The sequence below is a fragment of the Cavia porcellus genome, unplaced genomic scaffold (assembly GCF_034190915.1).
Source record: "Cavia porcellus strain 051 isolate PalLab524CR breed Dunkin Hartley unplaced genomic scaffold, mCavPor4.1 scaffold_7, whole genome shotgun sequence".
Taxonomy (NCBI): domain Eukaryota; kingdom Metazoa; phylum Chordata; class Mammalia; order Rodentia; family Caviidae; genus Cavia; species Cavia porcellus.
In genome coordinates this window covers 73,258,551-73,283,009 of record NW_026947490.1, presented here as the reverse complement: position 1 = coordinate 73,283,009, position 24,459 = coordinate 73,258,551, and the positions used below count along the sequence as shown (strand labels likewise).

The window sequence follows — 24,459 nt, the reverse complement described above, 5'->3', positions numbered from 1 at the left end:
GCTGAGCCATGATGGGCTTGGCCACAGTACACAGGAACTTAAGCAAGGAGCCCGCCCATCCAATGACTGTGGCCTTATCGCTGAGCACAAGAACAAAGGAAACAAATGTCTCCCTCCCCAAATATCACCCCGGAGTGCCCTGATCTAACCTGATGCCTTGTAAATATACAGGGCTCCTCTTGGCTCCCAAGGCCACCTAGCCACTGAGGGAGTCCAGATCTGAATCCCTCCAGGGTACAGCTGTCTTGCTCCTGCCTAGCCAGTCTGCTGGCTGGTGTCCTCAAGACCACATGCGCTGTGCAGAAAGAAGAGTGATTATGACCAGGCCCAGCCACTGGCCAGCTCGCCAGCAGGTTCTTTATGCAGCAGCTCACTGTAGAATGCTGTCATGGAGGGAGGGGATGTCCACAGGCTTGTTCGTCCCTAGATGCTCCTTGGAGGTAGACTCTACTGTGTAGCTTCTGTCTAGAACTCCAGCTTGGGCAATGTGTGCTCCACAATGTGCCAGCAGAAGGGGACAGCAGCTGTGCTTGGTGGGGCTGCCATACTGTCCCTTCCCTTGCCAGCACGCTCAACCTGGGCCATGGAGCAAGAAGACACCCTGAAAATGAAAGATAGCTTTCATGTCAGGAAACCAAGAGGACAATGTTTTATGCCTCAGAATAGGAGTCTGAATTCCGTTATCTCTCAAGGTGGCACAAACATAAATAGGGGTACAGACACTTTCTCCAGACGGTACATGGCTGAGCTGCGACATGCTATTTTGGAGCTGGTGTCTGGAGGACCCTCTTCTCCCACAAACCACTTCCCTGGCATCCTGCTCCAAGACAAGCTGCTGGCCTGCTCGGTGACATTCTGACTCAGAATGACATTTCTCAAGTCCCCTCCTTTTAAGGCCATCAGGGATCCAAGCCCCAAGCAGCCAGGCAGCTGGGGCATGAGAGGCATCACCGCGAATAGCTTGACTCTGAAGTTTCTAAAAGGGAACCTGGACCACCTGAGCCTCCCAGAGACGCCTGAGTCACATCGACCCTGTGCTGCGCGGTATCAGCAGGGCCATCTGCAGAGCGGGAACACAGGGCACTTGGGGGGCCTTCAGCTGTGGGTTAAATATGGCTCACAGCTGTCGCTGAGGCACATGCCCAGAAATAGTCTCCACGCAGCAAGACCAAAGAGGACAGCAGAGGCGATGGCGAGCCCGACAGCAGTGTGTTGCTACTATTATCCCCGAGAATAAAATAGATCGGGCAGGCCGCTTCCCAGCAAGGAGCACAGAAAACTGCTAGGTGCATGGGCTCAACTGCCACAGGCACAAGAGTCAGTGCACCCGAGCCTTGGGAATCTCATTACCGGGAAAACAAGGGGTGCTTCTGTTACCAACAGAGCAGGTAGCAGGATAGAGGAGCAACGCAGGTCCCTGGAAGGAGACCTGAAACGCTGCGAGGGGCTTCCTGCCACAGTCTGGGAGTGCCGAACCTCTCATTCTCAGCCAGCCACCTCCGGGCTGGGGCCATAGGCCTCGCCAGAGGAAGGGGCAAGTCCTGCTGAGGTCAAGTCTGATTTGATGATATAGATTTTGTGGCTTTGTTTAGAAACTGAATTTATCTCATACTAGCATAAAACTCAAAAATCTATGATGCTGCTTTCGTAGAAACAGGTCTAATTTACCCATCTAAGCACCAAGATTTACATGGCCTTAAATTGTTCTACTGAAAAATCAAACAATGTAATCTAGTCTTTAAATCTACCAACTAAGGGGCTGGGGATTTAGCTCAGCGGCATAAGTGCCTGCCTGGCAAGCACGAGGCCATGAGTTCAATCCCCAGTACCAAAACAAAACAAAACAACAGACATCAACCAACCAAGAGGATAAGCCAGAAGGCAGAAAGTACAGGATGCCACTGGTGATTCCAGCTCATGGGAACTCTGTAAGACATTTGGGTCTAGGTTTAAACCCTGGAAAATAATAGGTATATGCAACACGAGGAAAGATGTACATGCACTGAATATTTGATGTTGAGGAATCATAGTTACCTTGAAGGTGTGACTGATACTGTGGTTTTGTCATAAAATATGGTCATTCTCCTTTAGAGGCACTAATATCGTTATGGAGGAAGTTATAGGAGTTCTGAGATCTACTTCAAAATAATGTGGAAGGGAGGTGGTGGGATGGGGAAGGACACCAACCAGCTGTGGATGGCTACCAGTGCTGGGTGCAGGATGTGCAGGACCGTTCCCCCAGTCTCTGTACCTTTGTGTGTGTATGGCGTGCTCCACGATAAAATACAGGAATGAATGACTAAAGCATTACAGTGATGCAAGCGGAAAGTGCCGTGCTTAGCAGCAAACAAAGTACAGGGTCGCCTGTAAGTCCTAAGCAAAGTCCCTACCTGCGGACAGACGAAATGTAGCCCTCACCAACACCTCGCAAGAGCCACGCCCAGCCCCAGCGGGTGAGGACTGCAGGCTACCGAAGGGCTGTCCAGGTTTCCTCTACTCTGAGACTCAAACTTGCTCTTCTCCCAGACTCGTGAATGGTACAGGGCAGAGGAAACTGATGAATGTGCTGAGAGGAAGTACAGCTGCTCGGTGGTGGCAGGGGACCCATGAGGACACAGCCTCTCAGCCCTGGGGTGGGCACTTGGCCTTTCCAGCGCCAGCAGGATGAAAAGGGCGCTGGTCTACAAGGACAGAAAATCGCCGTACCAGGCCCCACCATCGTCAGCCCGCATCCTCTTTCCCCTACATTGTCGGCGTATGTTTTGCACCCTGCCTTCACTGCACATGGCAATTTCTTATTCTGTTGGTTTCCATCAGTGCTTTCCCGCGGTGGCATGGAGACTTCAGGGCCTCTTTTCATTCCTATTACTCCAGGAAGTGAACACGGATTGTCCAGCTGCCGCCGCCTGCCAGCACTGGTGTCTTGGGGATGCTGGCGAAACATTGCTCTGGGGCGAGGCTCTTTGTGCCCGCGTGTACCTGCCTCAAGTGTCTCCCAGCAGTTGCTGCAGGGAAGCAGGGTGCCCTGTGCAGCAGGGCCAGGAGTCAATGCCTGCTAGGCACAAGGGTCCCTAGGGTACTGGCTCGGAAAAGACGGAAGCTTCCCCTCGCCTCTGCTGAGGGCCGGGAGAAGCTTCTGCCATTCATCAGGGCCCTGCCCTACTGGAGGCTGTATCGCCGTACGAAGCACTCTCCTGCCAGTTGTCGCAACTTCCGTGACAAGAAGACACAATCGTGGTGAGAGGAGCACAGCCTCTCCTCCACTGCCACATCACTCACACCCCGCACAGAGCCAGAGACAAGACCTTCGCTCTCCTCCACGTCCCTCAGCCGCATAGTCACATCCTGGCCACCCCCGCTTCCCACTCTCCTGCAGTCCTCTGACACTTCTGGGGTCCTTGTCCACCGGATGTCTCAAGCGATCGGACTTCATGTCCATGGCCTGCTACGTCTCCAGGAGTCAGGATGAGAATGTCAGAACCACCGTCCTGCAGTGAACAGACGAGCACATTCCTGCTTCCTGGAAAAGCCGGTGTGGGCCCAATGATCCGCAGCTTCACTTGTGCTCTGACTTCAGGTGGGTCTCCCAGGTCCCTGTTTTGTTCATTTTCTTTTTGTTTTGGTCTTTTTTGAGACAGGGTCTCAATATGCAGTTCAGACTGCCCTGGAGCTCACTTTGTAGCCCAGGCTACAAGCTCCAACGTACAACAACCCTCCTGCTTCAGCCTCCCGAGTGCTGGGATTCCAGGCATGCGCCACCCACACCTGGTTCCCAGACCGTCTCTTTCCTTCTCCAGTTCTCCTTGTGGTCTGACGTAGGGAAGGTGAGCCAGTGGAATCACCACCAATGGCGTCCAGCACAAGTTATCTGTGAAGGGCTGCACAAGGCAAATGCAACTTCTGGAGGGCCCTCTGTGACATTTACGGTGCTCGAGCCTCCAAGCAGGAGCAAAGGACTGGTGGAGCTTCACCAGCCCTTGCCTCAGACCAAGAAGGTTCAGAGACTCTGCCAGCAGCAGCAAGGGGCAGGGCAGCCAGCAGCTGGTGCACCCCCCAGGAAGCTGGCCAGCGCTGGGGATGCAGATGCACGGGCTCCACATCTGAACCAGGAGAGGAAGCTGCGAAAATGTGAGACACAGACACAACAGTCTTCACCTTCCAGGGCCTCAGTGGTTCTCAAAACCCGATTCTAATACCCAAATAAAAAGTGCTGATATGAGAGCTGAGGATGTAGAAGAAAAACCAGAAACAGACACAGCTTTTAAAATAGTTTTTAAAAATAATAAAATAGTTAAAGTTTATATGTTTAAAAATAAATTCAAAGAAGTCAATTACAGGTGTTGGTATTCACGGAGTTCAGATACGTCTTTTGACCTTTGGTTCATTAACCCTACACATTCCTTTTATCCCTGATTACGGAAGATCTGCCTTGGACTTGATTTCTTTTCCTGGCAAAAGAGAAAAAAGCAAAATTCCCTGTGAGATATGGGGACTGCATTGGAGCTGTGTGGTGTCACACAAGGCAGCCAGGCCAACTCCCAGTAAGCCAGGCACACAGTTAAAAGTAAAGAAAACAAGTCTCCACTTTTCTAGAAGCTGAATACTACTCACAATATCTGCCTGGGACCCAGAGCTCAGACAAGCAGATTTTGCATCATGATTTCACGGATTCTTTCTACTCCTACAAAATCCTCACTCAACTGAGAATCTCAGTATCTTTTATATACTTAGAGCATCATGACACCAAGGCTCATTTGAAAGGAACATAGAGAGGTACGAGAAATAAAAAGGCCTTGGTAATACAGAACAAAGATGACACAGAAAGAGACAGCAAGAACATGAAACATATACTGAGTATTAATTTTTGTTTAGCTCTAGCCAGATATCTGGACAAAGCATTTGAATGTATCCTTTGGCTAAACACAATGGGACATATCCTTAAACTCAGCACATTAGAAGGCCGAAGCAGGAGGATTACAGTTCAAATCCTGCCTAGAAACTTAGCAAGACCCTGTCTCAAAAATCAAAAAGCAATGCAAGAACTCAGGAGGCAGAAGAAGGGATATCATGATTTTGAACCCAGGCTGGACTATCTAGTGAGTTCAAAGACAGCCTGAGCTCCATGGTGAGACCCTGTCTCAAAAACCCAAAAAACAAACAAATGAACAAACAAAAAATAAAAGAGGTCTAGGCATATAGCTCAGTGTGGAGACGCTGGGTACAACAACCAGTACTGGGGAGAGTCCTCTTGACGTTAATTTCCTTGTTTATAAAAATACAGGACTCCAAAAATCCTGTGCTCTGACTTTCTTCTCAAATTGTAATCAACACCTCTCTCCCGGCCCTCCCTGCCCTTCCAGCCCTGCATACCTGGGACCCTGACATAGGTTACTGCTGGTTTTACATTTTGCCCTTTGCATTCTGCTAGGGAATGAGCTGAGTCACAGGATTCACAAAGTCCCTTTCCCAGGCTATGAGGTGGATTAAGCACAGTCCCTCCCAGGAGCTGACTGGCTGAGCATCTGGGATACAGGAGCCACCCCCCCCCGGGGGGGGGGTGCGGGCAGAAGCAAGTGGCCTGGCTGGACAAGTATGCACTGCCACCTGGCGGCCTCTGGGAGAGTGACATGGTACTGACATTCGCCACAGCCCTGATGGACACCACAGGGCCCTGACACACACCCCACAGCCTTGACTCACACCCCACGGCCCTGACCCACACCCCACGGCCCTGACCCACACCCCAGGGCCCTGATACACACCTCACAGCCCTGACCCACACTCCACAAGATTGACCCAAATATTCCTTGCCACTGACAGTGCACCCCACACCTGTGACCTCATACTCCACACTACTGCCCCAACATTCTGTCCGCTGGGCCCGACACTACGCACCACTTCTCCACACTCTAGAAAACTAGCCCACATTCTGTTTTCCTGGCCCCAATCCAGATGGATGACATGTAGCCTAGAACCTTCAGAACCCCATCAGCAGGACCTGTTGAGGTGCTTGCTAAAGATCAAGGAACAGAATGGGTAGCAGAAGGTGGAACTGAGGTTGTAAATCCAGCGATGACCTGCAATCAGCTACAGAAATGAGGACTGTAACAGCTCTCCCCTAATGATCCCTAGCAATATAATGCTGACAGACTTAATGCTGGCTAAGTATTGTTTAACCTATGCTGTTATGTTCAAGTTATGAAATGTTGGGAATAATCAACACTTATAAAGAAAACCTGCGCCCTGCTCTGGGGAGGGAGGGAGTGTGCCTCCATTTGTAGGTAGGATAGTTGTAGCACAGTAGTGATAATTATGGACCTGTGTTTCTGAAGATTAACTATGGCTGTGACTTGTATTATGCTTTTACATTATCTATTATGTCCACCCTTTTGATTTGATTGACTCTGTTCTGTTATGTCACATTTGGTTCTACTCCCTTCCAAAAAAGTAATAAGAACTGTGGGAGTAACAAAACCCAAAATGTGTAATTGTCATTGTACAAAAGAGAGGAAAAGAAAGTGCTCTAAATGATATAACTGCATGTATATTTAAGTGTATAAGATAGAAAATGATATCACTGAGTTTTATTGGATCATTGAACAGAACTGTTTGCAGTATCATTGTTGGAATGTCCACTTTACAAGCTTTAATTTTGTGATTTGAACAGTTATTTCTAAGATGACAATATGTAATCCATTAACTAGTGATTTCCTACTGTTTTTTTTCTGTAAATCTGTATAACTTGTACCCTTTCTCTGCTTTTTTTTTCTCCTTAAAAAAAAAAAAACTGTGGCTGTGAATAAGGGGTGGACTGTGACAGTTAACCTTGTGCCAGCTTTATTAGGAAAGGCCCAACTGATTGGGTCAGCACCGCTCTGGGTGTGGCTAAAGGGATTTACTGAACACAGAAGAGCCGCCCTGAGTGTGAGCAGCACAGTCAACAGCTTGTCGCCTGAATGAAATAAAAAGACAGGTGTCTTGCTTCATGCAGGTTCTTCAGAGGAGCTCCAGTCTTACCGTGGCTTCCAGCACGGACCCTTCACCTCCCAACTTTGGGAAGACTAAGACGCTTTAACCTTGGGACATAAACCTTCCGTGGGCTCTGCACCTTCTCTACCTTTGGGTCATCTAGCCCCTAGTGCCCAGAAAGCCCCTTTGCATCCTGCCATACTCTGACCCTCACTATAAGCACTGACCCTGGACTCCAAGTCGCAGGCCCCACAAACTCTACGCTGACGACACATTACCCTCCAGACTCCATGATCCACTCTTCTGAGCCCCACAGTCCACAGCCACTACCCCACACTGCACAGGCTAGCTTCGTGCTCCACACCCCTGACCCTCACACTCCACCCACAGCCTCCTACCCCGCACTGCATCCCAGTGACCCCCACTCCACACCACGGAGCCCACACTCCCTCCCACGGCTTTCCATTTGACTGGACGCACGTCACACCTCCGATCTCAAAATCCACACTGCTGACTGTGCATGCCACACCTGCCAAATGCTGCATACCACTCTCCCCAAACCCCCCTGTGGGAACACATTCTGACCCTGGGCTCCACTCCACTCCACAGACCCTTCCCTTCCCAGCATGGGCCCTGGCTGCTCAGCACAGCACCTCTCCACACTGCTCACCGCCCATCCCACCGACAGCCCCCGGACTCACTGCTCCACCCTCGTCCCACATGGCGACTCCACACCTACACACTTATGGCATATACTCACAGCCTACAAGGCGACCTCCTGCCCCGGCACCAGAGGAACAGCTAGAGGAAATTAACTGCCTCCAACTTTCATTTATCTTTCTTATAATTATTTCAGGGGCCAGGGATATAGCTCAGTGGCACGAGCACCTGCCTGGCAAACACAAGGTCCTCGTATTAAAAAACAAGAATAGTTGGTTCTCATAGTTATGGAGACAACCATCTCCTCTCACTCCCTGAGTTTAAGTCATGTTCAGTCTCAGGCAGGCAGAGGAGCGGTTTCTGACAAGTTTTCCGTGACACCCTGATGTAGGTCTAGGGAATGGAGATGCTAGGGCAGAAAGCGTGTTAGTATAAACGCTCGTGTCATGAAGGGCTCACTAGGGAACAGGAACAGCAAGACAGAAAACCCATCAGGGAGTAACAAAGACCGTTCTCCTACTGGTCACACCCCTCTCATGCAGGTGCCTGTCACTCTGTAGCTCAGGACTGCGCTGTGGGACAGACAGGGAGCAGTAGCAGCACTTTCGGGTCGCAGGCTCAGCTCACATTTGTAACCTCAGCCTCTGAGGGCACAACCTCCTCGAGCAGGCTGCAGGGAAACATCTGTGCTGTTTGACACCCACAGGACAGAACAACCATCAATAGCACCCAAACCCAACCTGTGTGGACCGAGTGCTGGCTCACATCCCCACCAGCTGGCAGCTCGCCTTCAGGAGTTCTCCTGCCAGTTTCAAAGGCTCCAGGGATGCCAGGGTAAAGTACTCTGCAGCTGAAGCAGGGAGAAGACATCATGCACCTTCATTGGATCTGCAGAACTTCCCCGCAACCTCAGGCAGTATATTCTCAGAACACCTTGATACCCATGTTTATGTAATTCAAACCAGGCAAACACAGAACCCCAGAATCTGCAGATCTCCTTTGGAAAAACTCAAAGGCATCAAGATAGAAAATGCGTATGTTGAGTGGGAGCCTCCTGCTTCTAGTTGTGACACTGTGGTTTCAGGTGCTAACTTGACCAGCCCGAAGGGTCCCTACATAGCTGGCAGAACAGTCTACGGACATATGTAAGAGGGGATTTTCGCAGCAGACTGTTCCTGAGTCAGTGGGCTGGGTGGGAGGGTATGTGCCATTGCTGTGAGGCCCAGATACACAGAAGCAGAGGCCAAGGGAACTTGTTCTCCCTTGGGAGTGAGAACATCACAATCTGGGCTCTCCCCAGCTCCAGCCGGGTTATCAGCCTTCAGATCAGGACTGCAGCACCCTGGCTCCTGTCTCCAGCCTGGAGACGTTTGATACTGTCACAGGACCTCTGCCTCCACAGTCCAGAGTGTCACTCCTCCAGTAAACACTCTCTCACTTACCTATTCACACACACTCCTACTGGGTCTGCCTCTTAGCAAAGCCTAATAGAAACAGTTTAAAATGAACGCAGTGTCACTGTGACACCCCAGGGCTTATGACAGACACAGGACAGAAATGTCTGCAGTTTTAAAAACGCATTACCTCCAGAACTTTTCCATGATTTGAACTATGTTCTTTTTAACAATAGGCAAGGTAAACAAAAGTGGTTTGTAAACTTAAGCGCAAGAAGACTCCCATTATACCGCAGGTTATTCTGCCAGTGAGCAGGTCACAGCGCGGAGGTCAGGGTGGGGAACCTATGGCACACAAGCCGGGCCACCCAGCAATGGGGCGCTGGTGACAGTCACTTTTCCCCAGATTTCTGGCTACATTCATGTCAAGGGCCACTTCTTTTTCCAAACTTCTTTTACTCTGGTTGAAGAGTTTTCTCTAACACAGCCATTTCAGACTGCTGAAAGTATCTGCGATGAAACTTTATAGTATCTATGCACATTAAACTCTTAGACTCTTGGTACACAGAGTGCCTCTGGGAGATTTAAGGTCCCTTTAGATAAGCTGGTGGGATAAGAATTGAGAGCCCTCTTCCCAAAACAAGGGTGGCTTTCCAGATTAACTCCTTGCTCACAGATGTGAGGAAAACCTGACATGAGCCATGTTTTCATACTTAAACTGCAAAATGTCCCTAAAATATAGAAAACTGTCCTAAGAATGAGAAAAGGGAAGGGAAGGAACTCTACTTTCCAGGTCTGTCTGCTTAGAGACGACACATTGTAACAAACCGAGTAATTCACACTTCTTTTTTAATAAAAGCAACTTGCTTGATAGCCCAGGCACAGCCCACACATCAGTCCTTCCTCAGGGGAATGGTCTCCTCCCGGATGCCATCCTTGGTCACAATACAGATCTTGAGGGCATCCCCAGTATACACATCCCTCTCAGCAGCAGAAATGAAGACATCTTTCACCAGACGCATGGCTCTGTCCAAAGAGAGCGGAACATGTTCGACGTTCTGCATGTTCTTGAAACCAACCTAGAGGGACAGTAGACGTGTGTGAGGTGTCACAACTCAGTGAGCCCAAAGGTCCCAGCCTCCCCCAATACCGTTCTTGTCCAAGGATGCACAGTAGATACCACATCTGAATGTCTTTAGGCCTGGCTGAGTCACATGTACCAAAACCTGCAAACACTTCAGAGCCGCACACATCAAAGTAAGATGCAGGTCAGTGGAACATTAGACAAAAAAGCATCCTAAATGAGGACACCAAGCAGGACCGTCCCAGGTAAGTTACACACGTGGCAGGTAAGTGGGTACAGATAAACCAGAGCGGAAGAGCACCAAATGCTCCTGCCTGAGGGACAGGAATGAGACAGGAGTGCATCATTTCAGTTCAGGGAAAAAGAGGTCCACGTGTAGTAGGTGACAGAAGGCGAGGCAGGCAGACAAAAGCAGAGAGGTGGCCATGCAAATCATCAAGCGTGAGCAGGATTAATTAGGGATTTAGACAGAGGCAGAAAGGATGTTGGAAATCCAACAACGTAGGTCTGAATATATTTGAGGTAACGACACAAAATTAGGAAACTCAGAAATGGTGAGTGTGGGAGAGAGGCATTTTTACAACTTCAGGTAAAATATCACAGTAAGATTAAAAACAGGGCCCTCCACTATAGATGTAAGATTCCCACAGGGCAGAGGAACACAGGCAGAAGCCAAAGACATGGGAGCAGCTGGGGGCCCTGGAGAGTCAGGATACTGTGGGTAAGTCCCACCCGCCCAATGAACTCAACAGCACCTGTGGAAAATGAAGAGGACCAGGAGGGAACTATCACGCCTGATCTTCCCCACAGCTGGGCCTCAGCTCTTTACCTGGTTGTCAAGCAAGGGCTGCAGCATGGCACTGGCTGAGCCTCCAGCCTTGAAGGAGTCTCTTTGGTAGGAGCCCACTGGATCAAAGCTGTACACAGCTCCCTTCCCTGCAGGAAGAAAACAATGTCTGTAAGGGGTGCATCCCGGCCACTGCCCAACCACAGGAAAAATACCTCCAGTCATCATTGTGAGACACAAAAAAATACATACTAACTCAGCTCAATTTCCAGCGAACAACCAGAACACATTTACTACATTTACTACTATGCAGGCAACACCTTAGGTGTCCCAGCCACTCACTCCTCCTCCTCAGGGAATACAGCCACAGGCGGCAAGGCACAAGTGCCAGGGCCAACCTGTACACTAGAAACCTTCTGCCCTCATGAAGCTAATGTCATGAGATGGTCCTGTGGCCCACAGCATGAAAGTGGCTTCACAGACATCATGAAATAAATTCCAAAAGCATAATTTGAGTGCAGAAGATAAGGTCAGACATCCTTGACAGAAACAGATAAACAGGAGGACAGGAGGCTTTCTAACAAGGCAGGAAATGGCTAAGATTGACAGATCAGACTGTGTTACTCAGATCAATGCGTCTGCAAAAGAAATCCCTCCTACAAAGGGCGGAGAGTATCCCTGGAGGCATGTGCCACAGTCACAGCCAAGGGCTGACATAACTGAACAGAATCCTTGCAAATTTACACAGAAAGCCTCATCTGCAAGTAAGGAAAGAAACCAAACCGAATACATGGGTCAGCCTCTAAGAAGAAATGCCAAAGGTCAATAAAAATAAAGATGCCCCCAAAACGTGCATTCTAATTCCTCTCGCTAGCAGAGGGCTACTGCTACATTCTTCTAGAGGCCTGGCCAGAACCAAGAATATAAAACCAATGAACAGCTGGGCATGGTGGCACATGCCTGTAATCCCAGCACCAGGAGGCCGAGGCAGGGGGATCGTTTTGAGTTTGAGACCAGCCTGGGCTACAAAGTGAGCTCAAGGCCAGCCTGAACTGCATAGTGAGACCTGTGTCAAAAAGACAAAAAAATACCCCCCAAAACAAACTTATGACCCAATAATTCAACCGGTAGGAATCTTCTAGAAGAAAAGCCTAATTAGAGAAGTACACAAAAGAGTATGTAAACTGATGTTCATCATACTGTTTGTAACAAACACCTTCAAAAGACTGGTTAGGCACCATATGATATAGCCACACACTTCCAGTCAGCCATTAAAATCAAACACACTGCCTAGTATCATAGCGTTCTGGAGGCTGAGGCAGGGGGACTGCAAGTTCAAATGCAGCCTGGGCAAGATTCTGTCTTTAAAAAACAGACCAAGGGTGTAGCCCAGTGCAAAGGTCCTGAGTTCAATCCCTAGTACTGAAAAAAAATAAACAATCATTCATATATCATTCATAGTTTTAGTAGCTTGAAACTCTCTATAATACATCATCCAGTGATCTGATGTATGGAATACATGCATATAGTATACAACTATCTCTTACCCAAAATGCTTGGGACCAGAAGTGTTTCTTGGAGGCAAGACTCAAGTCTAAACATAAAACTGTGTTTTATATACACTTTATACACACAACTAGAAGGTAATTCTACACAATATTTTAAGTAATTTTGTACTTAAAATACAGTGTGGATCCTTCTACTGTGGCAGCAGGTGGTGGTCAAACTTCTGAATTGTAAGTCATTTTAGGTTTCAGATTCAGGGTGCCCAAACTGAACTCCAGTTCTACTTGCGTAAAACTCTTAAACACACATACAACCATGTCTTTATTCTCACTGCAGAAGAACTTTCAATTTTGGGGAAAATGTAAAAGTACAACAATAAGCTCAAAGGCACAGAGGTCCCAGCAGGTGCTGACACTGACTGTGGGTCCCCTGTCTCAAATGTCTCAGTAAGCAGCGCTGGGGTCCAGGTCCCCACTGCTCCTCACAGAGGGCAGTCTGGGGAGACACCAGCAAAGGGTCTGGACTCGGGGCACCAGCTCAGAGTGGACTGAGATAGGGAAGGAATAAAAGAAGAGAATGAAATGGAAAGCTGATGTGGACGAACAGAGACCACCAGCCTCCGCTCCTCCTAGGTCCAAATGGTCGCCAAGCAGGATTCTTCTTACGTCAGCACCCATGTCGGAACACAGATGTAAGGAACTTTCCTTGAAAGAGGTAGTATCCACCTGAGCACAGAACTGAAGCCCGTCGGTGGGCGAGGCACAGCAGCACCCTCTCTACAACCAGACTTCATGGCATCACCCTTCACAGTGAACAGTCTATCAAGACAAAAATTTGAACTAGGTCTCCACATAGAAGGTGAGAAAATAAAGTTACAACTACCTAATGAAATGCAAAGAACACCACAACCCTTCAAATTAAGTACAACAATCTCTAACAAAATCAGGATTTAAAAATAAAAAGCCAGAAAGTAAGAAAAAGCTCTTGGAAATTAGACACCAGATATAAATCACTAAGAATAAAAAACTAAAGTTGAAGAAATCTACAAATAGAACAAAAAGACAAAGAGACAGACAATATACAGGATAAAAATAAGAAAATACTGTATGAAGGAGTGATCCCTGTGATGATGAGAACACAGACCGAGAGGAGCAGAAGAGGAAACGAAATGGGAGAGGAAGAAAGAGGGAGGAGGAGAAGTAGTTCGCCAGACTAGGAGCACCTCTAAAACTATCACACACAACTGAAGGCAGTCTCAAAAAAGACCTCCTGTTCTATTTTCCTAGAAATATTCAGGAGATGTACCCACCAGAGTAAAGGAAGGAATCACTAAGAAGCAAAGCGTCCAGGAAATGGACTCAAGGTGAGCAGCAAGCAAGAACCCCAGGGAGAGGGCCAAAGATGTCCTGCAAGGAAGCACACACCAGGCACAGGCTGCTGGTCCAACCCGGACTGAGGGCCAGGTCATTCGGGAAACTGTGCTTACAGCGTGCGCCAAGAAACCCGTGCCAAAGACGGTAAGTTAGGAAGCCAAAACAGAGCCTAAGAGAGGAGCTGTAATCACAGCATCCACAATGCCAGCAATGACAAGTTATGTTACAGTAGGGTGCTCAGAAGAAGACAACACAGAAAAGCCAAGACCATCTCACCAGGACAGAAACCAAAATATCACCAACATCATTATTTGTCAGAATCACACGTTGGACAACACCTCAACAGCATTAAGTTCATTGCTTGGGAAATAAAAAGTAAGCACCAGAAAATACAGGGGAAAGAGCTGGAAATGGTTCTTGGGCAACTGATGGTTTTATACATAAATAAAAATCAATGTAAAGAACAACAGAAAAAAAGCTACAGACAGCCAGGAAGAACACCCACGCCCAGAGCACTGCCACGGAAGTCGAAGGTTTTGAAGTCAAATGAAGGGACCATGGACTCCATGTCTTAGACCTGTTATCGAGTGGACCCAAGCTTTCCTAGATTCTCCTTCTGACTCCCTGAAAAACTCAGAAGGCACTGCCTGGTCTGTGGAAGTGCAACGGTGCCACTCTGAATGTTGCTAAAATATCAAAAGATAAACCTAATCGCAAGCCAGACAGAACCTAAGCCCTAGAGGCCCCAGAATGCTATGCCAGGCAAACTCATCTGTGGCTAGGGCTGAGTTATCCAGGCACTGCTACCTCTGCATTTCCTCTCGGCTTCCAAGCAAGGTGAAAAGCACTGAAGAGAGATGTGGCAACATCTATGCCTAACCCAAGAATTAAACTGACTAGAACATTTCCAGAAGTACCATCCACAGAAGTCAGAAAAGGAATGGAGAAACAAACCTGTTACAGAGAGGGGTGCGAAAGCCGACCTAAGAACATGCAGGAAGAGAGAAGAGCTCAACCTTTGCTTATTCTTCCTCACAGCACACAGAGCATCTGCACCTCCTTTCAGTCTGAAATGAAGCACACTGTCTGCTGGGATCAGGCTCGCTGCCTGGCTGAACACAAGCTGCGGCTATGGCTTGGTGATTGTTGCTAAGCCACTAGAAATTAATCCCAGGCCTGAGCCAAACCCCTCACGCCCTCATGTGAGCTCTTAACTAGGCTCCCTGGTGCCCACTCCAGCTAGGTGGAAGACCTCTGCTGCCATGGCATCAGGACTGCTGTAGCACTATCCAGGTCCATTTCCCTAACAAATGCTTTGGCCTGATCACCCTGACATGTAGTGTTTCTGTCTTGGGAACCCCAACAAGGCTTGGGTCAGTCCCCTGAAGGAATTCTATTGTCACTCTTGGAGCAACTCCAGCTACAGATCTGCCTGACTAAATAAAACAGAAGGTAAGATTTCCCCACTGTGTCTTTATCCAGATGTTTCTGTAACTTCTTACTGCAGCACACCTTTCTAAATGGTGGCATGGAGCCAGCCTGGAAGACTGTGTAAGAACTGGTGGAAACACAGGTACCCACCGGGGTGACACAGCTTTGGACCAGTAACACCACGGTCAATGACTTGACCTTCACAGGCACGCTCTCCTACTCTCACAAAGCTATTTCAGACAGATTCCAGGAACAGCAGGGCAAGGGCAAGTATTAAGCACCCCAGTGTTCCTATATTTAGTGTGTGTGCTGCCGAAACAAGCTCTACCTCCCTCCATGTTCTTAAGCTATCACTTTTCAAAAAGGTTTTAAGCCAGCTATGTTTGTTCCTTGTCACATACAGCCACACTTAAGTCCATCTTCTCTAAGTCAGATTTCTTTCTGGATAAAGATGCTAATTATGGTGTCTGTCCTTCACTCTTCCCAGCGGCAATCCCTTCCCACTTCCTGGTCAGAAAGTGAAGCTGCGGGGCCAGGCGGCCTTTAAACAGGGCTTGCTGACTCCAAGGCCTCACCCCTCTACTTGCTAGAAAACACAACTCTACCTTCTTCATCGAGGCCGCCGATGATGTTGTACACGTAGTATGGAAAGAAGCGCCTGGAGTACAGGATGGTAGACAGCATGGCGGCAATTGCTCCCGTGGTCATGGCCTTGTTGTTGGAATGCTTGTACATCTGTAGAACAGGCACGTGGAGGCAGAGCTCGTCACAGGCCAGCAGTGACCAGCACACACAGCAGATGTACACCTTAGCAGGGGAACCTGCCCGCTCCTTTCATGATCAAACAGCACAACATCACTAACATAAAATAACTTACTGCACCCTGGATTTGGGGGCTGTAAGAATTTTGAGAAGAAAAATGCTAAGTCTGTACTCAATCCTCCAGTTTAGTGTGTTTGAACAAAAGTCTATTTCCCATGTCACCTTCACCCAGGGGCTGCTAGAGTTCAGGAGCAAATGCATACAAACAGGACAGCAATGCCCTGGGCAATGTTCCCAATCCACCTGTGCCTCACTGTGCACTTAGACGAGGGGCCAAAACCTACAGCGCATGCAGTCCTGAGTAAACCCCGCGCACTACACACTTCTGCAAATCGTTGATCACCCTGGCACCTTCAGGTGATGGGTTGAACCTCTCATACACGCTGGTAGTCTCTTTCAAATCCTGCTCATGTGTCCTGTCAACTAAGAGTGCAGGGTGTAAAGAGGGACAGCACGTGTCAGCAGACTGTGCACCCAAGTTCCTGTCTCACAGTTGGGGCTGCTTCCTGCCAGAGTGACTGGCTTTGTTTTGGAGGGAAGAGTACTTTCAGGAGAAGGCTTTCATACAATCTGTAGATTTTAGCAAACACAATGTGCTACAATTTCATATTACAGGACTTCAATACTCCCGAATGTAGGGTAAGATCGTATATGATACAGTGTTTTGGCAGTTAATTTCAAACATCTTCAGCTGCTCTAAGCAGTATAATCCTCAGCAGCACAGGCATGTACAAGAGCATCTACCTTTAGTCTTGCTTCAATAATCTTTGTCAGGGTTAGACAGTCTCCATGGAAACCGCTGCATCCAATAACTGTTCTGTCTGTTCTGTAAAAAGCAGGCAGCATTTCAAGAAACTGAATTGATAAGACTATAAAACAAAACATATCTTTGCAATTTTAATTTCAAAATCCTATTCCCATTATTTTCTAAGCGGTAAAGGGACAACTAACTAGCCCTTTTGCAGTAGTGGGTCCACACCCCTAGTCTTACTAATTACAAGTAGGCCTGACTTTTTGACTATATAAAACATATGAATAGTTAAAAAAAGAAAGGAAAGAAAAACAAAGTTAAGAAAATTACTGGTAGCACATATGATCAAACTTTCATTTCAATTTCCTTAGCCTATTAAGGGCTCCTATAAATAAAAAAAATGCTTCAAGGAACTAGAATTTTCATGTAAGTAATAATATAATGGTAAAATGGGTAAAATTCAAGTCAGAGAGAACAGACACGAGTCCCCAGTGAAACACAAAGAAGAGCTTCATATCACTCACAACCTAATGAAAGGTAATTCCAGCTGACCTACACTGGCCCAAAGTACCTAAGAAATGCAGGTGAGGAGGGAGAAAACAGGCACTCTCAAAACATGGAAACAGCATAAAGTGATCTTGTGATGGGTAATTTAGGTTTACCTAGTAAAAACTTAAATGTACATTTCTTTCACTCAAGAACCCCACTACTAAAAATCCACTCTGCCAGTAAACTCACACAGGTTGGCAGGGAAAAGTTCTGTGTTCACCTGTGAGCACACATAAACACACTCCCCCACCCGATGGACTCCTTAGCAGGGGACTGATTACACACAAATTCACCGGCTGTACCTCAAAACTGGACCCCAAAGTACTTAGATCCAGAAGGAAATCTAAACCCATTTTGCTGAAAACAACCTCACCACACCAAGTCCTCCCACCTCTAAGTCAATTAAAAATAAGTATATAAACAACAACAACCAAAACCAAGACCTCCTACCACCCACAAGGCTTTACCGCCTTTACTGCCATGGTAGGCCAACAAATGGGGCAGGGCTAAGTTTCAGAACTTCAAGATGCTGCTCCCCAATATCCAGGTGCTTTAAGGGACAGAGGTCTCGTGTGGCAAATGGCAAATACATTAAATGTAGGTCAGCTGGAATTACCTTTCATTAGGTTGTGAGTGATATGAAGCTCTTCTTCGTGTTTCATCGTGTCTGTTCTCTCTGACTTGAATTTTACCCATTTTACCATTCTATTATTACTTATATGAAAATTCTAGTTCCTTGAAGCATTTTTTTATTTATAGGAGCCCTTAATAGGCTAAGGCTAAGGGCCAGGTCAGCCACTAAGGACATGGCATCCAGGTACTGATAATGCTGTTCTGTGCTACTCTCTGGCTTCGTATCCTGAGTAGTCCATAAAACAGATAGGTGCTCACCTAGGGGCACACACTATGACAGATGTTACCAAGACGAGCACAAGTTCACACTAAGATAGTTGCAAAATTATCTTCTTATTTCCTAATCTGAAATTCTAAAAGCTACATATCAGAAGAAAAGGAAAGGGCACACTGGTGGAAAGGAGGAGGAGAAAGAGGCAGAAAGGAGCTGGGATGACACAGACCAACACTGTTAAGACATGGGTCACGGCTGGGCCAGGACCCAAGAGAAGTGCATGCATCCTTGCCTACTTGTACAGCAGCAAAGAACCCAGTGCTTAGGACCCAAGCCTCCTCAAGTGCTTTCCAAGTCGGGCTGGTGTGACTAATGTTTCAGTAACAGCCACTTGACAGCATTTCTAAAACTACCAAACACTACAGGATGCTTTTGGGTGATGCACAGGTCAGGTATTTGGACATATGGCTTCATTTTCCTTCATTTTTTGGGAAAAAACTACCTAACCCATTAATACTATAAGGTGTCGATTGTAACTGCTTAGGCTACTTCTAAACTGAATACTCTGGAAAAAAAAAAAAAAAAAAAGAGTTCAGATTTTAAATACTGTTAATGGCTACTAGTGCTGTGGTTCCTCCCAAAACTCACAATGAAATTTCACTGTCACTGTGACAGTACCGGGAGGTGGCACAGGAGCTGGTGCCCTCACACAGAGATTACTGCTATCATGGTCGGGGTGGCTCAGCCCTTTCTGCCCTCCTGCAATGTTGGACACAGCATGAAGACCATGAAGTCAGATGCTGGTGCTTCCATCTTGGACTTCCCAGCCTCCAGAACAGTGAGCCCACACACTTCTGTTCCCTGTGCTATCATCCAGTCACTGGTACTGTTACAAACCCCAAGCAGACTTAGACGAAGGGACAGAGCACAGAGAAAAATGTGTTAACACCCAGCAAAATCCTAGTGGCGGATCTGGGGGATGGCACATGGCGGTTTAGTATAAAAGCACTGCTGGTATGCAAGACAAATCTCATACAAAACTACACACTGGGTTTTCAAGAAACACTCAGAAAACTTTTTTCTATGAAAATGCAAGACAAGCTGTTAAGAGGCAACATAAAAGCTCATGAATCCCTTCATGCTATAAGAAGAATCCCTTGTAGCACTGAGGTCATTACAAATGCAACATGAAAAGCATCATTAGAAATATTTACTTACAATTTGTAACATTTGGGGCTGTCCCGGGTGTGAATGGAAAAGCCCTCACTCAATCGAGTATCAGAAGCAACAATTGAAAAATCTTCTCCAGCAATTGCCAATACAGTACTGAGGAAAAACAGAGAGAAAAAATTAATTCTTCAGGGTATTAATCCTAATTCTTCAAATAGAAGAGTGCTCTACAGGAAATATTTGGAAAAATCCGTTTCAAGTGAACAAGAAGATTCAAATGGAAGAGACTGGGGGGAGAGAAAAAACTTCAGTCCTCTAGAAAAAAACCTAAGCCTAAATCAAAGCAATGCCTTGCATGAATAAGAAAGCTATTCACTGAACTATGTAGCATTACAATCTTCAAAACGGGGGGGCTGGGGATTTAGCTCAGCAACATAAGCGCCTGCCTTGCAAGCAAGCAGTTGTGAGTTTGATCCCTGGTACCGATAAAAACGAAAAAGACCCCCCCCCAAAAAAAGGATAAAAACCCACTTATACAAGACACCAATTTTTTTTTTTTTTTTTAGTACCGGAGATTGAACTCACGACCTTGAGCTTGCCAAGCTGGCACTTTTGCCACTGAACAAAATCCCTGGCAAGATGCCAATATTACAAAACAACTTGAAGGCCAAGTCTGTGGCCTGGAGAACCAACTGAGGTCAGAGAAGGGCAGCAGTTCTCCAGAAACACTTCAGATAAAGCTTCAAAAGAGCAGTTTTATCTGTGAGACCGTATAATGTGCAACAGCAGACACTCAGGTATCTGTCACCAATGAGTGCACAGAGCAGACTCTTTCCCCCTCTGGCTCTACAATTTCTGACAGCTCATGGAAAGAGGCCACTTGCTTCTGAATTATAGCTCCTCTACTTATCAGGCATGAGGTTATGGCTAAGTTATCTAACTGGTTTTTGTTTTTGGAGACAGAATCTCACAATCTAGCCCAGGCTGGACTTGAACTGGTGGTGATCCTTCTGTCTCATGCTAGGATTATAGTGTGTACCACCGTCCCTGGTGCTAGACCTCGCTTTCCTCATACATATGTCCGGGCTGCAAGAGTAGCTACTTATCCAGGTGCTGAAAGAATTAAGTGAGTTAGTAACTATGAAGTCCTTGTAATGTGTGTAACTGTTTCTAATGGTGTGCAACCATCCCTCTAGTAAACATGAGCTACAACTGTCGTGGATGCGCACGAAGACAGTGAAACACATGACTAAGCAGCAGGTTCCGGAACCACCCCAGGCAAGGCCGCCCTCTGCCACTTACTGGCTTGGACAAATGCTCCAGCTCATGATGGTGGGAAACAGTACCTGTGTGACGCGGCAACTGTGAGAACTGAGGGACGCGGTTCACGTAAAGCACCAGCACAGTGCCTCACAGGCTCCGGACACTCAGGAAACTGCAGCTACTGTTCTACTCAGCTGGGATTACACTAGGCTCTGCGGTAGGAAGGGCAGCATCCCAGCCGCCACACAGAGCAAGCAAAGAGAAACGGGCAACCACGACAGCAGCAGGCAGGCCACTCATTCAGGCTGCTGTGTGTGTGTAAGCAAGCAGAGGGACTCGCTGCTGAAGATTCCGGAATCTGAGCAAGGAATCAAGAATGAGAGCAAGGGTGAGTCTGTGGAGGGAAAGAGGAGATGGAGGGAGGCAAGGGGAAAGAGAAAAAGCAGTCGTACAATAGGACTATCACTGCCAGGTACAACTCCTGATGATGAATGTTATTATTATTTATATATATAGTACCAATTTTAAAAAGCCAGAACAGTTCCAGTTGCACAGCTGGGTATGGAGAAGACTACTCTCAGACAACACCATTAGGTGAAGTAACTGAAACACTGTTCAGTAAGACCAAGGCAACACAATGGAGCCTGGGGAGGAGGAAGAAGTGAGCACTTCTAAAAAATTACAAAAGCACAACCAGCAGAGTTTTGTTGACTACCTAAATAGGACAGAAACTGGGAAAACCATTTATGTCAGCCACAATTTTTTTTTAATTTAAGAGAAAAAAAGACACAGAAAAGAAACACAAAAAGTAAAAGAACAAACGCAAAACAGTAACAACATAGGCTTTCAAAACAGGACAGGAATTTAACACTGGTTGTTGCCTGTTGTTTTGTTTACTATCTTGAGTTATGGTGAGGTAGAAAAAATCCCCACTGAAACATTTTACTGAAGAAACAAGAACTGAGGGACTCAGGAGAAGCAGAACTGGAGAGATGCCAGAGTGCTAAGTGACAATCGCAAAGGCTAAGGGCTTAGAGAAGCTTAACTTTGTAGGAACACAGGCTGCTTGAGAGTCAGCTGCAGAAAGTGCTAAAGAAAAAAACAAAGACTGAGAAAGTTACAAGGAACTTTTAGGGAAATGATGACTTAAACAGGACTACAGGGGGTCAAAAAGTAATGGCTCCTGAGTACTGAACACCCAAAAAATCCTTATTAAAAAGAATTTACATAATCCAAGTACTGGGGAGACTGAGGAAGGATTACAAACTGAAGGCCAGCCTGGACTACACAGCAAGTTTGAGGTTAGCTTGAGTGACACAGTAAGACCTGTCTCAAAAGCAAAAATCAAAACCCCCTAACCAACAACAACAAAATAGAACTTGTAACAGTTTTGTAAATTGGTGTAATAACCGACCTTACAACAGAAGTATTTAATTAGTCATCATAGGCATTAAGAAATGTACTGGAAGCAGGCCTCCTGGCACATTCCTGGAACCTCAGCAGCTGAGAGGCTGAGGCAAGGAGATTTCAAAGAATTCCAGTTTAAGATGGGGAACTTGGCCAGATACTATTTCACAAAGAAAAAAGGGAGGCAGTGGAATGCACCGGAAAACAAATATACCTTCAGGGGTAAAACATCTATGAGTTCAAATATCCTACTCCAGGCTCACCTTACAACAGTTCTGTGACCAAGATTGCCTAACTTCATTGAGTTTTTTAAAGAAGTGACCTCTTAATGCTACTGTTCACATATTGTGAGGATTAAACTGAAACTACTAGCAGTTTACAAAATGTGTCCTCCTTGATTCTCCACCAAAGTACACAGCTATGGAAGATACGGAAATACAAATTCAAGAATTTGAGACCCAATCACCGCATTCCCCTTTATTAGTGTAGACAAGGCTAAAATCAGTCCTTCATTCTGTAACATACTCCACCAATCTGCATATTCAACATAATTTATACAAACTCAATGCTCTCGGTTTTATGAAAGAGTTGGCTTTATATGTTTTAATGTGCTAAGTTTGATAAACTAAAATTAGGGACTAACCACGGTTTCAATTCACAGCTCTTCGCTGTCAAGAATTCGAAATAATAGTGGTTTTTCTACAGCCTTATTTTTATTAAGAAAAGGCACTCATAGAAAGCTGGTAATTTAAAACAAAGGCAAACTGAACCTAACATACATGAGTAACACATTAGAGCCGGGGATTTAGCTCAGCGACACAAGCGCTTGCTTGGCAAGTGCTGCAGATCGTGGTTTCATCCCTGGTACAAAAAAAAAAAAAAAATTAAAAGGTTCCTTTTCTGTTTCCCTGAACTTTAAATGTTGAAAAAGCACCGATTTAAGCACGTGACCAACTAATCCCACCTTTTATCTAAAAGCGATTAGACATTTCAGCTCCAGATACAATCATGCATGCAGTAGCAGGGGCCAATCAACCATCACGTTCAAGATTCTGATGCTAAGCTCTACTTTCCTACTCTGACTTTAAGAACGTGTTCAGGACCTACGAAAACTAAGGTCTGCGGAGCAGAGGGTGTTTCGGTCTTCCGAATGTCACACTGCGGGAAAGCACAGACCGCGCATTCAGACATAACAGTTCGTCCGGACCGAAAAGCCCGGCAGTAGGCGAAAAGCGAGCCGCCCAGGAACCTGACAGCCCGCCCGCCCGCCGCGACCCCAAAAGCTTGCACCCGGAAGCCGGGAAGGGCCACAGCGAGCGCGAAGACCCCAGGTTTTTACCCTCCATTAAAAGCGTAGGGCGAAAAGCGCTGTTGCAAAGGGCCCGCGACGCTGTACGGCTCCATCCCTTGCTCTCTGGCGAACCCCGGGTACGAGGCCACTGTGGACAGCATCTCGCTGCAGCGTCCCCCCCTGCTGTCTCACGGCAAGATGGCGGCCGCGACCGGAAGCCACGCGACTTCCGGCTTTCCTCAGGCGCCGCTCTAGCAGGCACTCGTCGTTGCTCCTGGAGGTTCGCTTAGTGTCCAGACCTGTAGGGAGCAGGACGCCCTGTATATTAAGAAAGCTGTTAGGATACACATGTTTTCGTGTGCGTGTCATTTTTTACCCCTGAAGAACGTACTCGAATTCACGATTGGCGGACAAATACTTTTACGTCTGACGGTACAGAAAACTTGGCCAAAATGTGGAGCCACAGAGACAGGAATGGACACGGGCAGGACATAGGCGGGATTGTGCACACCTCAGGATTCCGCGATGCCACGCTGGGTTACTACTCCCCGGCCAGTACACTCGACAAAGTATTCAAATGGCTGTGTTCTTTAGTGGCTCAAGACTGGACACGACTCAAACTGCCATAAACTGCAAAACGAATAAATTAGCTAAGGAATAGTCATCCTATAGGACAGTTCACAGTCAAGAAATGAACCGGCCAGGGGCTGGGGATTTAGCTGAGCGGCATAAGCACCTGCCTTGCAAGCAGGAGGTCGTGAGTTCGATCCCCGGTATCGGTAAAAAGAAAAAAGAGAACAAAAAAAAAGTTAAAAAAAAAAAAAAAAAGAAATGAACCGGCCAGAGCTCGATAGGAGACGCAGAGAAGACACTGCTAGACAGAGCTGAGCAGAATGCTGCATAATTCAGAGTTCGTAACGAAAAGGGCCTGTTTGGTGTCGTGGTGCTGGCAATATTCTGTTTCTTCACTCATTGTACAACTATTTACCAATCTGTACATGTCATACGGACTTTGTTGTACGAATGTTGTCTTTTTGGCCAAAAAATGCAAGCACGCAAGCAAGTTAACTGGCTAATATCAAGTGGACTATCTGATGTGTACATGTGGTTCTGGAAATGGAAAAGTTTTTTAAAAACTTAATTGTTTAAAATGTT

The 24,459-nt window shown here is 46.8% G+C and overlaps 1 protein-coding gene across 1 annotated transcript; it reads right to left on the bottom strand.

The window, feature by feature from the left end:
• Positions 1-9,855: 9,855 nt before the first annotated feature.
• Positions 9,856-23,550, bottom strand: Psmb1 (proteasome 20S subunit beta 1). The gene is made up of 6 exons (XM_003466460.5): positions 23,353-23,550; positions 19,392-19,499; positions 16,771-16,852; positions 15,810-15,939; positions 10,937-11,043; positions 9,856-10,102 (listed from the first exon to the last, which is right to left on the bottom strand). The coding sequence occupies exons 1-6, from the start codon at positions 23,463-23,465 to the stop codon at positions 9,917-9,919; spliced, it is 726 nt and encodes a 241-aa protein (XP_003466508.1). The 5' UTR covers positions 23,466-23,550; the 3' UTR covers positions 9,856-9,916.
• Positions 23,551-24,459: the final 909 nt, after the last annotated feature.